General features: G+C 42.1%; 1 protein-coding gene across 1 annotated transcript in view; it reads right to left on the reverse strand.

Annotated features, from left to right (window-relative positions):
• Window positions 1-14878, reverse strand: part of nrxn2b (neurexin 2b) — a 437850-nt gene that overhangs the window by 200761 nt on the left and 222211 nt on the right. The window contains exons 15-16 of the mRNA XM_067261168.1: window positions 6346-6519; window positions 2049-2168 (exon numbers count right to left, since the gene is read on the reverse strand). Of these exons, the coding sequence (XP_067117269.1) occupies window positions 2049-2168; window positions 6346-6519 (294 nt within the window). The remainder of the gene's footprint in view (window positions 1-2048; window positions 2169-6345; window positions 6520-14878) is intronic.

Consider the following 14878-nt stretch of genomic DNA (forward strand, 5'->3'; position numbering starts at 1 on the left):
GAGACGTTCAAGGTAGACTGATGTCATTCTTTGTAAGAAAATATCAATCTTCGGCTGTATTTATTGTTCAGGGGAAAAAACACTGAAAAACTACAATCAACAACAAACAACACAGCACTGTATGCAAATTACACTTCCAGCTTATGGTAGGGGGACACCTTGCCAGCAGCCAGATAGACCTCAGGATACTTAATAAACATTATGTTTACAAACAACAAAGGTTAGGGTGTATTGGTTAATTTCATCTAAGCAATTTATTCTAGTGTACATTCGACAAATTGGCCACAGTGCTCAATTTTCTTTTCCGTACATTTCACCCCAGTGAAAGCCATGAGGATGTTGGTCTCTCATTGACAGATTGATTGACAGAAATGTTCCATATGTTTCTTACTTACTACAACTAATGTTATTGGAGCTAAATTACATTGTTCTCCACTGGGATGTCCACTGTAGCTCTGGACGGCAGATCTCGAGTAAATATTGTGATTGACAGTTACAGATTTTCCTTCAAATACAAATGAAGCAAATCATTTTTCAATTCTATTTACGTAACATTGTTAATGCCTCATTGCTTAAATGTTTTGGGTGTGAGTCAGAAAGTGGCTCCTAATGTAACATGGGATAGATTTGTGGCTGGCTGCTGCAAAGATTTCCCTCTTTTTTTCTGTCTGCACACACACAAACACACACTCAAGAGCTTCTCTCTACGGCTTCCGGGTGTTTCCCCAGCATGAGCGTGAAGCCCTCCTACTGGCATCTCGCCACATATTACTATCTACCATCTTGAGAAATACGAATATCAAACTCACTAATACCTAAGCCGGCCCCAGAGCTGGGAGAACGCAGGCGTCTGCCCCCCCGCCCCTCCACATCGTCCTCTCTGAAGGGGCGAGGGATGTCGTCCCGTTTCTCTCCTGTCATGGAGAGGGGTTGTTATCTCCCCTCTCTCTCTCTCTCTCTCTCTCTCTCTCTCTCTCTCTCTCTCTCTCTCTCTCTCTCTCTATCTCTCCATTCCAACCTTCCGGAAGCGCACAGTGCGCTGTGCCGTCATTTTAATCAGCGACGCACTGTCAAGGCCAATCACAAATCGTTCATACTAACACTATTATCAACAGCGAGAACTGAAGCAACAACAAAAACTACGCGCGACAGTTCTGCTCCTCGTTCAAAACTTGGCGGATCTGTTGCAGACACCTGTACGAGACGGTGTTGAAAGTCTTCACTTCACTTCCAAAATCAGCTGTGAAGTGCTAAATAAGTGTACAGTAAGTATGTCCCTTTGCCCCAATTCAATCTTAAAGCTAACCTGTGGGGGCTATGGCTTATTGCTAACACCTCATAAGCCTCCAGTAAACAATAATAAATCCTTTGCAAGCACATCCGTATGACACCGTCAACCTGAATATGACTAGATCGTCCTCTCACCTGGTGTCTGACAGGCAAAACAGTATATGTAACGGATCTGACTTGTTCATGTCACACACGCCTGTACCAGGAAAACCTAGTACGACACAATTTAGAATTGGCATGCCGATTGATATCCTTAGACCAAAACCGTGAACCTCTTCTCATTTCTTGACTTCAGCCTACTGCATCAATGAGTTGGGCCACCCACATTGTAGCAGTCAGACCCTGGGGCCCTCAAGACGGCCTGAAAACACTGACCAATGCTGACTTCTCAACCATCCACTAGCTGGGAGAATAGAGAGGCTCTCAAACTCAATAGGATTTTTCTGTGAATGTTGTCAATTTTAAAAGACCTTGACAGTGGTAAATGACCTAGTAACCTATCATATCTCAGAAGTCGTTCCCAAGCTACCGCTCTTAAAATGAGCAGAAGAAAAGCAAACGCGGCAAATAGGTGGTAGAGGTGTCCAGAGCACAACCACAATGTAACCGTAAGCACGTCCTAACCTGATGACAATATAACAACCGTCCCCAAACTTCTTTTTAAAAACCCAGATAAGCTAACTATATCCAGCAGCTATCTCACCTACCACCCATCCACAGCCATTCACAACCAATACAAAATTGTGTTTTCTACTTACGGTCGCTACAGAAAGAGCCTCCATAGGACGTCATGGTGCAGTCACAGGTGAAGCCCTCCCACTGCTGGAGACACACGCCCTGATTGTAGCACGACTCCTCCGTACAGGTGGTGCTGGGTCCTGCAGGGACAGAGGTAAACAAGTTTGGTGGCAGTCAAGGAACTAACCCCAGAAGCAAATTCATCGTAGAATAGTTTACATGCTAATTAGCCTACTGAGTCATGGAGATAGAGTGCTGTATCTATTTTGGGAGAGTCTGCTAATTGCTGTAAACCTAGAAAAGAAGTCCTGGCTTGGCTGAGAACTAGGTCCCAGATGGAAGTTCCTGTGGATTGATTCTGTTAGGACTGGAGTAAAATCTGCTGTTGGCTGTTTACAATTTTGTGCAATCTCATGAAAACTTTATGATCAGTGTGTAACTCTCAGAGAAGCACAATACTGAATACATCTTCCCCAGGGCACAGTTATGACTTAGCAGGCTTTCCCCTTGTGAGATAATAAACCATTTGGACTAGGTCAACCTATAGTAGGTAGAATTTATTTCACATATTTGCAACACAGAGGGGACATACTCTGGGTACATACGTATAAGCCCAGTGTGATTGAACAATTTACTGTCAGTGATTGCTTCCTTGACATCCATTGGCTTTTATTTTACATTGATATGGAGAATTATATTCATAATAGTGGTTCTTTCAGCTGAAAATGATTTGATCAAGGCTTGTTATAAAACAAATTCAGATTGAATGTGGCATAATTCAAGGTTAAAAACTTGTGTGATCGTCAGTCAGGAGATACGCATCTGTCAATTAAAGTTGCAATTGTGAGAAACTTGGATATTAAACAGTTAAATCTGTCTTTTTGCTTTTCTTTCCAAACCTAGACATGGATGGCTGAAGACATTAAATTGTCAATTAAAAAAATCCACCATTGTCATTTCTCAAAGGAATTCCTCATACTTATTCTAACTGCTTCATAGTGCGGGGCTGTCTTGAAAATGTTTGTTTCATTCGATTGCATATATCAGCATCGAGACATTGGGAACATATTGGGCACAGGAAATAAAAAAAGTGTGTTCATGTAGATGTGTTACTATGAAACTGTACGTTTGGGCTACTACAACCAGTGAGAGACCCTAGCTTGATGAAAGACAGAAGCACACCCAAAAAGGGATGAAGAAATTATTCTCATTATAAACTCAATTAAACAAAATACAAATGCAACGCCAAACTAATTTGCTTCAGCAGACAAACAAACATTTGGGCTTTAAAAAAAAAGCCCAATTAAAATTCTCAAATTGTGACAGATTCATAAATGCTTCCCAAGAGATAGTTTTCCCCAATTTCCAAAATGGCCATCCAAGTTAGATGTCTATATTTTATCAGTTCATGTTTTAATTGCCCACAGAGCTTATTACTATATCAATCACTAGTTAATAAAGGATCCCCAGAGCTACTAATTAACCATATTGCCTCTGTTAGTACTGAAGTCAATCACAATTTATTCGCCATGTTGCACTTCCTGCTGTTATCGATCAACCACAGCACAATCAGAACCTGAATGAAGCCTTCAGCTTTGGTTGAAAACCACTGAAAGACTACAGCTCATTCAAAATTCTGCAGCTAGATTATTAACCAAAACTAAAAGGAGAGAACACATTAGTCCTGTCCTAGCTACTTTACACTGGCTCCCTGTTACCTTCAGAATTGACTTTAAGGTCCTTTTCCTCACATACAAAGCTCTACACGGAAAAGGACCTAGCTACATTGCTAACTCCTTTATAAACTACGCACCAGCTAGAACACTGCGATCATCAAATGCAGGCCTATTAGAGGTCACCAGAAGCAGTCATAAGAAGATTGGTGATTCAGCCTTTGTCAATTAACGCCCCAAAACTATGGAACAAATTACCCATAAATATTAGGGAAGCAAACACTCTAGACATTTTTAAAAGACAGCTTAAAACCTACCTTTTTACCGAAGCATTTAAGTAATTTTATCTCAAAAGGGTTTTCCTACTTTTAAAGTTGTTTTCTCTCTTGAACAGAGATTTTATTGGGATTATTATTTTTGTTTGAATTGTTTATCACTTGTATTATTGTTTTTATTGATTTTATGTAAAGCACCTTGAGCTACAATTCTTGTATGAAATGTGCTATATAAATAAAGTCTTACTTACTTACTTGGTTGGAGAGGTATTTTGGTGACTTTTAGGGGAGTGGATATAAATAAATCTAAAGCTAATGTAGAACAATTTGAAGGGACAGTAAGTGCTAGTCATTAATGTTAACAGTACTCAATACGTAACCCTTTCACATTGACACCTGTTTTTGAAACTAACAGCTGGGGGTAGAGTGAGACATCTGGACTACATAACATCTGAACTACTGTATTCACTCTCTCTGTTCTTCCCTTTTCATCATCCACTATCTTTCCCTCCCGTATTTCCAGCGTGAGTCAGCAGAGTTGGCTGAAAGTGTATGGACTGTGAGTCTTTCAGCCGCTGGAAGCTATCAGTGCTTCAGAGATGAGCTGAGTCAGGGACTTTCTGGTCCATCAAAATCTGAGCTCAGGTTCCGACCCTGGTCGGGCGTCTGGGGGAACCTCAGCAGTAATGACCTTTGGCCTGCTGTCCACTCTGACCACGTCCTGGAGGGTATAGCCAGAGCTATAGATCGAGTGTGGAGATGCCCACTAGTGTTGGAGAAGGGTGTTCTGTGAGCTAAAATTAAATTAAATATATAATGGGTGCTTTTTAACTTAATAACAAATACAATGTATTACGTACAATATTAATTGTAATGTTGACAAAATGTCATAACTGAGTCCAGCCTCAGCTCAACATGTTATGTATTCCATGGTACACACTACTACAGAAAAGAAAACAAGTATGGAGAACTTAAATCATAAAAGTTATGGGAACTATGGGAATTTTCACCCACTATGTCTTAATATGGACAATTACAAACACTCAGTGCTACATATCTAATCATTAGTTCTCATTATTATCAATTGGAAGTCCCCTGGGTTTCAATCCGATAGTTTAATGCAGTTCTAATCTGTTTTCAAAGTGATATAATTGTGGCATATGACTTGAGGCAGGTAATAAGCTGGCAGAGGTGGCGGCAGTAGCATCACTCGTTGGAACTGGAGCTTAGCTGCCGAACCAGTGTAGACCTCTGGGAAATCAATGCCGTGCTCTCAGACGCTACCCGCCACCCAAGCGGCAAGCTCTGTACCCACAGCCTGCAGGTGTCATAAACACAATTAACGACCCGCCACAGACGCCAACCGATGACGTCACAGTCCAGCAACCTCACCTGCCAGCTTGGAAGCAGTCCAAAGGAATTCTGGGGGCTTTGCAAGATTGATGAATATTACGGGAGCAGTGCTGAAACTGGGTTGGGCCACTGACAATGGCATTAGGGCAGAGAAGAGAGAAAAATATACCTTCTCCCTGTGCGAGCTTTATGGTGCAATAGAATGGATCGACGGTGAAGACATGGCAAGACTGTAAAACGTGCCTCTGGCAGTGAGGCTACGGATGGTTGTATTATCTATCAGAGAATAACAGCCCAGGGAAGGCTCGTGAAACATGAACTTCAGAAACATGTAAGATACTCTATGTAAGTTGTGTTCTAAATAAGACAGTGGTAGTAGGATTGGATACGAATAAGACTTGGATTGAATGAGATTTCTAGATGTGTTGTTGTTGTATGATTTTGAATTGTGATCAAGTACAAACTAACATTGACTTAATCCGGTACAATGTGAAGTAAAAACACGTGGCATCACTGCAAGAAGGTCCTGATTCAATTCCTGACACTGTTGGGTGCACTGTTGGCATGTTATCCCCAAACCTGTGGGTGCTATTCTGGGTGGAGTTCCCATCCTCTCTCCCTGCATAGAACATATTACTCTCTTGTCCTGTACCTGAGCCAATACATGAGCATGAGAACTTACAGTTGGTACACAGTCACCAGTGATTTGGCAGCCCACTGCTCCTGGCTACCATTGGAGGAAGGATGGCATGGTAGACACTCCTGTGTGTGTGTGTGTGTGTGTGTGTGTGTGTGTGTGTGCGCTCCGGTGTCACCAGTCCCTGCATGTGTGTGTGTGTCACACTGTGAGACAAAGAATAGTTTTTCTTCTTCTAAAACATTACTAAAAAAGCAAGGGTCATTTGAGTTTTATTTTCCAAAGGCAACCATTGATGTTAGTCTGGGGTATGTACTGGTACGTTTGATCTGGCTTGCCCGATTAATAATACGAAATACAACTTTATTGAGACACTCACCATCGCAGCCTCGTTCCACCTGACCCACCCTGTGGAGAGCGTCTGCGATCAGGTCGGGCAGTCTCCCGTTGAGGTCCACGGATGCCAGGCAGCCCTGGTAGCCGTCCTTAGACGCTATCAGTTTGGGCAAGCCGCCGTACATGTTCTTTGTCACGCCACCGATGTATAGCTCCCCTACAAAGCAAATGATAGACCAACTTTATTGCAGTTGAGGCTGACATGTTTTTCGACCATGTTGACATTTATTGCTAATGGAAATATGAACACACTGGTTTTTATATTAGGACAAAGACAAAGCACCAGGGAAGAAAATATCAGGGTTAGGTCTAGTGTTAAAAACAAGTAATTACAACAACAAAAAAGAACAAAAAAATGGCATCACAAAAAGGTTTGCATAAGACGGAAAACATGGATGCAGTCGCATTCATGTCCGCCAGACCAAAACCAACATCTTGTATTTGTGGTGCAAATTCACACATCTTCTCAGAACAACTCTTTTAAATCCAACACCTTTGTACAGTGAAGAATGTAATAAATATATTGGTACTTTTTTTCTTTTCAATTGGACCCTTCCAAGTTTTCAAAAGTTGAGGCAAAACAGAACATTAAAAAAATAGAGAGTATTTAAAAAATAGAGAGTATTTAAAAAAGAGCTGACAACACAAAGAAAACAAGGGATTGAGAAATAATTGAATTCATATCAGTTGTAATTAATTAAGCTTTTGCAGCGCTTTGGGGATCGGAGCTGTGGCTAGGTCTGACCGAGGGTAAGTCAATAGAGCTGAGAGCATGAAGAAACCGAGGATCACCAGACAATAAAGAACACATGTCGAGAAAAGATAAAACTATTTTGGAATGAAAACAACAAATACAAGGATTTTCTATTCTCTTTTACTCCCATTTCTTTCTCTCTCTCTCTCTCTCTCTCTCTCTCTCTCTCTCTCTCTCTCTCTCTCTCTCTCTCTCTCTCTCTCCAGCTTATCTCATTAAGAACTAGAGCTATCCTGTTACAAAACTAAAGCGTTTGACGCATTGGCACTTCAGATTGGAGGAGACAAGGACTGTCACATTAGGAACAGCTGTTGAATCAGGTGGAATGTCGCCAACAACACTAACCGTGATGTGGCAGAACAGCAACGTGACATTTCGAGACAGACATTTTGTAAGTTACAGGATACTCCAGAGACTCCAGTTTCCCCCCCTCCCGCCCCCAGACAGAGCTCATCATTATGGAATAAAATGGTGTACATCTTGCATGAAATGATTTATGGATGCCAGTTAAGTTGACTCGATAAATAAATACATTTGCAAAATATCACCTACACAAGGCCTTCAAACTGACTCGATAGATCAAAATAAAAGGTTTCTAATGTTTTTGCGCATCTTTTCAAGTATGAATGCTTCAGTACAGTGTAATTGTGGCGAATGAGGTGGAAACGCCCAATTTTTTAAGGGCTGTGCATTATTCTCTTTAAACAGTATTAATATTATATTTTGTACACATGTATTTAACCAACAGCCATGATTCAATTGTATTATTCCTGTTCTAGCTTTGTTTCATAACAACTTTGCTGTATAACTTTGTCATCCTCAGCAAATAAAAATTGAATCGCCATAAACAGTAGTCAAATGGTATAAATGATACACATACCAATTAGCATTTCCATGAAATATAATTCCATATAACTTGGAATTAGACACATTAAGCCTGAATGTATTAAGTCCACTGGGTCAAATATGGGGGAGTGAATTGAATAAGTTTAGTAACTGATGGTTTACTATATTCTTCCTGAAACTAATGTGTGTGTGACACTTCATATTTCACAGTCAAGGCTATGAGGCATTGTAATCAATACCATGAATTCATTAGGTGCCTAACTGAGTGATGCCCTGAAATTGTAGAGAAGAAGAATCCCTTGGTAGAATTATGCATTTATTCTGCTGGAAACACTCTAGAAAGTGTGAACAATGCAGTTTTGGAGAAGTTTGCGACATCTTCTGAGCTTTGTTAACTTTACTTGAGACTATGTAGAATAGAGAGAAAAAAATGAAATATAAAAATGTTAATACATCCGTAAAATGGTTCTTCTTTTCTGATTTTACATTCAGGTTGAAGACATGCTGTACTGTATGTGCCATGTTAAATTTAACAATATAGCCCTACTATTCACTGAATAATACATTTTAGTCTGTAAACGTATGATTTCCTGTACATACATTCTGGAGGGACGGGGTTTTGTTTTCTAATGTGTTTTGGGAACATGGCTTTTGCTTCTCGGCTGTTTTTCTATCTAATAGAAGAAGATAAGGTGTTTTGGGTTTTGGGTCTGTCCTATAACCACAGGTTTTTAGTGCTCAGGCAGGTATTGTAGGTTGGTCTTGTGTATAAGGCTGCTTTTGTGGTCAGGGGAGTGATGAATACGAGTGGGCTAGAAATTCCAACCAGAAGGGACCAATTACAGACGCTCGGACACACTTCTTCTGCATGCTCACAGTTACCATAACGACCTCTCAGGGGCCCCTGGGCAGGGCCGCACTGCGTCAAGCCAGACAGAGGGCTTCTGGGATATAGCTCCCGGAGGATCTAAGACAGAGAACACTCAGCAAAAAGCTATTTTTCCTTCCCTACATTATAAAAAATAAACCTCAGATCAACATAAATCTAAGGATAATCATGTATGAGTCTTGACTATTACTTTCGAGATTCTAACCAGTGTTCTGCTTCATGTGGCTTTCTTAGAAAATGGGTTAAACCACAACACGTTTAATTAAGTTAATGAAGGGTACAATCGTTGTTGAGTATGTTAGTGTCGGTGAACATGTCAGGTGACCCTCCACTGGACATTGGACTACATGTTACGCAAAAGGTTGTGCAGGAAGTTGATGTGGATAGGGATTTTCTCTCTAAATTTGGGGTGAGGCTCAGTGCTATGGCACCAATTGCACCCCTCTAAACCCAGCAGCGCGTGGGTGTGGCTCAGAAACACGTGCACCATGTTCCTGTGAGCACAGCTTGCTGCTCCTGGTGCTTCTTCCAGGTGGGCAATTAAATGTACGTTTTTTTCACCACCATAGTCTCTCTTTATATTTTAACAGAGCACTTAGTAATCTTGATTGTGCCAAGTCTATTACAGACGTTTTTGGTGTCTTTGCAGTACGCTACCATTAATTTCACACAAAAACTATTGATTTCACATCAAACTAATCTGGCATTTTTACACAATGGCCAATTGACAAGTTGTCAAGTTAGTAGGAATAACATTTCTGAATCGCTGGCCAGAAAATGTGTTTGATTTAAAGATTCAAATGATTAAAGAATCTTTTTATGGTCAAATCAGTATTCTGGTTAGATGATGGGGATCTTTTTTGTAGATGTTCACTTCAGCAATATTCCCTACTGCGCCTAAGGAATGGAAAAGAGGGTGTCAGCTCGGGTGTTCATTATTTATGTTAAAATAAGAGTTATGCCATTGTGCTTCACACACGCAGATTGTGTTGAAGATGTGTGACAGATTGTTTGACACTGATGACCGAATTTCCCATCAAAATGATTATTCATTAGTTCAATGGTGGTTGATCTCTATTTAGATAGCAGGTGTTCTTCCTGTTTTGATCTCCCTGGAGATACTGATGTCAATTTGAAGAGCATGGTTGGAACTGTTCAAACTTGCCTTTAGACAATAGAAAGGAGCAACAACAAAGGGATTGTATTTCAGTCAAGCACTTGGCTCTGTGGGAGCATTCAAGATCAACCACTTACAGAACTTGCACCCCAGCTTCCTTTGTCTATTGTGTGACACAAAAAAAACAAAAGGCACACACACACACTGTCTACTCTATCCAGATACTATGTCTACTCTATCCAGATACTGCAGATCCAACTGCCATACACAATAGTTTGTGTTCACTTCCATGGGCTGTTACCTGTGCCCTTGAAGGGAATGAGTTATAGAGGAATGTGTCTGTGTGCATTTGTGTGTGAGAGAAAGAGAATGTTGTGCCTCTGCATCCTCTAAAGTTCCACAGTCAAAATATTACAGCTATGAATAATATACTGGCCACATTATCTTCTCCACCACCCAAAGCTCTAAAAGCCTCACAGGCTCGATTATATTGGAATCCTTTACTACAAAGTACATTTTATTCTATATTACCATGGGGATTTTAGGTCTGAACTGGTCTCTGAGGACCATTTGTGACTTTTCAAAGACAGGCTAATAAGTGGATTTTCAGGAGGGTCGCAACCTAGGTAGAGGCGAACCAGGGCACCAGACAATCTCAGACAACCACCCAGGAGAATGCACTCTCCCAGGGCTATACATGCTGCTACTGTGGGCTGTCTGCACTGAAGCTTAGGTGTGCAATAGCTCTCTTTCTGTTGGGACTTGCAAATACTGCACAGTGGCAGACAGACAGTGTTATTGGGTGCACTCGATTGCAATGAAACCAATTGAACAGAACAATGACCAATTGCTCAAACCAAACTGAACTCATCACAATTACTTGAAATACTTATATGGAATTGATCCATGTAATAGACTTGTGTCTGGAATAAAAAAACACAGAAGTAGAGATGAACAGAATGACACGTAACACACTGGCCAAAAATACACTGAGTGGTGAGCAGACACACATTACAGACACTGTACTGTGTGTTAGCGTATGTATTTGATGTTTCACCAACACAATACTATGATGACAGTCCAGCATTTAATAGCCGACTGCAACTATTGCTACATTCACCACCATTTACTCAATGTTAGCTTGACATGTGGATACAGTATGTGTGCCTCTTAGAAACCCTTTTTTCACTCTACTTTACCACTGCTCCCTAACGCTCCTTTTTCTCTATTTCTCCTCTGTCTTTAAGTTTCCCTTTGTCACTTTCTCCCCTCACTTACTCCCCCCCCCCTCTCTCTCTCTCTTTCCCTCTTTCCCTCTTTCCCTCTCTCCCTCTCTCCCTCTCTCCCTCTCCCCCTCCCCCTCCCCCTCCCCCTCCCCCTCCCCCTCTCCCTCTCCCTCTCCCTCTCCCTCTCCCTCTCCCTCTCCCTCTCCCTCTCTCTCTCTCTCTCTCTCTCTCTCTCTCTCTCTCTCTCTCTCTCTCTCTCTCTCTCTCTCTCTCTCTCTCTCTGAGATGTTGTCAGAGCTGTGATCGAGAGGGGGATGCACACCTGTTAAAACACAAGTGTGTTCCTGCGACAACGCCAGTCTGTCAGGGGAGACATTTACTGGGCTGACCTGTCAGAGGGAAGAGCTCGGCCAATCGGACGCTGGGGATTTATGACTGATGGGGAACTCTGCCACTGGTGTGGAGTGTCCTAAATCAACTCCCCTCCCTTCTCTCATCCACTCTCCTCGCATCGCCGAGTTAGAGTTGTCAGCACTATGGCTTCGAAATGGCTAATGTGCTGCTCAACACTGAATTGTGGTCTAACACTCCCACTCAGACCATAACATTGGCAGGGGACATTTTGATTGGTTCAATGGAAACAACAATAACAACTGCTGTAAAGAAAATAATAAAGGCCATTTTTAGATGGTATCCTCCTTTTCAGTTGCCATAACCAGGTGTATATTGACCAATAATGGACAACGGTGTTCAGCATTTTTGGACACGACCGTAAAATGTTCCTAAAAACAAACGCTGTTGTCCTGGGAAACTTTCGTTTGAGAAGCATATTAAGTTATGAATATACTCTCTTTTGACACATACTACAGACTTTTGTACAAAATGTGCCTTTTCATACACTTTATTCCTTTGGCGAAAAGCGTAGCAGTCAGCAGGTGATGGGGAGGAGTGTGTGTGTGTGTGTTGGGGAAGAGGAGCGGAGGGGGTGAAATAGCTAAAGCTCTGAGTAATGCCACAGTAAATTGTACTGGACGACGGTTCAGGGGAAAGAATGGAAAAACACACCGACCAATCGGAGCACTCAAGCAGCTTTACCTATCATTTATTCAGAGAGCACTGGCACACAGGGGAGGGAGGGGGAGCGAGTGAGGCAGAAAATCGTGAAGGAATTACAGAGAGAGGGGGATTTCGGAGGACATGTAAATGGGGCCTGAGGTGCGGAGATAAAAAGGCAAGATCGTGACTGTGATGCACACTATGAACAGAGATTCCCGTGATGATAGTGACGGTCGGTGGATGACAGTGATTGTGATGCCATCAACGTCCTGTTCCACCCTCTCCGCTCCTCCTAGTGCTTCCCTCTCTGTTGCTCGTGAAGGAGTGCGTCGCACAGAGAAGAGTGACGACACTCCAGGATGTTTATGGGATCTGACACAAACGTGCTAATCAGGTTATTCTGCGTGCAGTTTATTTGAGATGATTATGCAAATACATGCTATCTCTGTTTCAGCACATCTTCATCCAATCACATCTACTCCCACCGTTCATTTAATACTTACAATGGAAATCAGACCAGGTGGAAACCTCAGACGTTTTCCTAATGCGAAGATGAAACACTCATGCATACAGACACATATATTAATAGTCTTTCTTCTGTCTTTGTCAAGCTTACGCTGCTTCCTGCTTTAGGATAGAGACGTAAAAACAGACTTCTCTCTCATGCCAGAACACCTATTAAAGTGTGTGTGCGCGCGCGTATGTGTGTGCTTGTGTAGGCATGAGTGCGTGCATACTTCAATGCGCGCACATGTCCGTAGGAAGTATCATCCCCTGTGGATGTCTCTCGGTATGCCTCTGCCAACTTAAATAGCCCTTAAAACATGTTAAATCTCAACACAAGGAGCACCTTTGGGAAGAGGATGATAGATAAAAAGGCACTCTCTCATCTAACACTGCGAGTTTCCATATGGGGATACATTCACAGCTCACATTCAATTACTGACACTTCACTGCTCCTCCCTCGGCCTCTTGCAGTGTGTGGACCACACACTCTTTACGGAGGGAGGAGAGGGAGGAGAGGAGCGGGGGATGGAGGAAAGGTGAGGGGAGGGGAGAGCTGAGGGCGGGAGCGTGGGGTTGTGTGTTGGCTGTATTCTACCCACATTATGGAACAGTCCTGACATTTCCTCTTTCACAGAATAATGGAAGCGCAATAAAGCCTTGTGGGCCTGAGGATGTGTGTGTGTGCGTGTGTGTGTGCGTGTGAATGTGTGTTTAGGATTGCAGGATGGCATTTAACATTTTGCCTGACTAAATGACTGCCTGGTAATTCGGAGCTTAAAACTATATTGTATGAATAAGGCTGTTGGAGAGTTTTGAATCCCCCCCAAAAAATGGAGATACATTACAGTCGACCATTTTAAGTACTGTCTTGTAACAGGTGTCAAATCAGAAAGGAAAAAAACCATTGTGTGGGCGTCAGTAGAGTTACGGTAAGGTTTTGGCGGCCATTTAAAATTCCATTGAAATTACAGAAATGACACAGACACACACAGACTAACACACCGCCAAAGTAGGACTCGAAACAAGTGAATTCTACAAAGGAGAGGGACACCTCCTCCCCGAGAGCCCTGCCCCCCCCCTGCGAGCCTACGGTCGATAGCCATTAGGCTGAGGCGCGCTGATCGATGGCGGGCCAATTTGCGGCCAGAGAAGGCGTGGGTGGCGCATAGCCACAGCTGTTTAAAGACATCAGCCGACACCAACAGCAACGTGCCCACCGTGGGGACTCGGCCAATCATATCCACTGGCCTGCAATAACCAAGAACTAGCACGGAGAAGGTGTTAACTCTTCAGTCCCTGTCTGATAACTGTGATTGGTTTCACAGATAAAGTAGGAGACTATATATTTATTTGGATTTGATTTACTTGGCAATGATGTTGTATTCTAATTTGGAGCCATATTTGACTCTTTTCAGTTGGACCTACACTTCAGTTGAAAACTAGTCCGCTGAGGGTTAAAATTCTACGACGAGGGCGTCATTCTGACGATTTAAATGTATTTAAAAGTATTTGCTCTGGCACCTTGTTGTACCATGTGGCACCATGCTTATTAGACCTACATTGTGAATCCATCGACCTTTGCCAGATACTAACGATTATTGGGCAAAATGAAGCTTTAGTCTGGCAATGAAGACATTTTAACAGGAGTTATTATGTTTTACCGCCGCTACTGGTGCCATTATCGAAAGGTTAAGGATCATTTGTGGAAAAGCAAGTGTTGAGGAGAAAGAGATTGCATTAAACACATTGCTTTTAAAGCCAGTCTGCTGGACTTTTAAAGAGGATAATTGATTCCACCTCAATAGGTCAGGATAAATAGAAAAACCAAATTGCAGTGTCACAATGCCGTAATTTTTTCTGAAGGCAAAATGCAGTTCAGATGTTTCTGGAGCAAATGTACCCAGGTAAGAAACATCTCCACTTAAGGGAGATACAGCTAATACAACACATTTGAATTTTAAAGTTAATTTAAATTTGAAATCATACACAGGCTTCAGTATACTCTGATCTCTGCTTTGTTGGGCCTGGCTTGTATTCATCCAGACCATTTATCCTCATGGCTTTATCCCAGTGAGAACACATGGCCTTGGTGAGGAAGTCTTAGACAATGGCCGGCATTAA

The sequence above is a fragment of the Osmerus mordax genome, chromosome 23, assembly GCF_038355195.1.
Source record: "Osmerus mordax isolate fOsmMor3 chromosome 23, fOsmMor3.pri, whole genome shotgun sequence".
NCBI classification, from domain to species: domain Eukaryota; kingdom Metazoa; phylum Chordata; class Actinopteri; order Osmeriformes; family Osmeridae; genus Osmerus; species Osmerus mordax.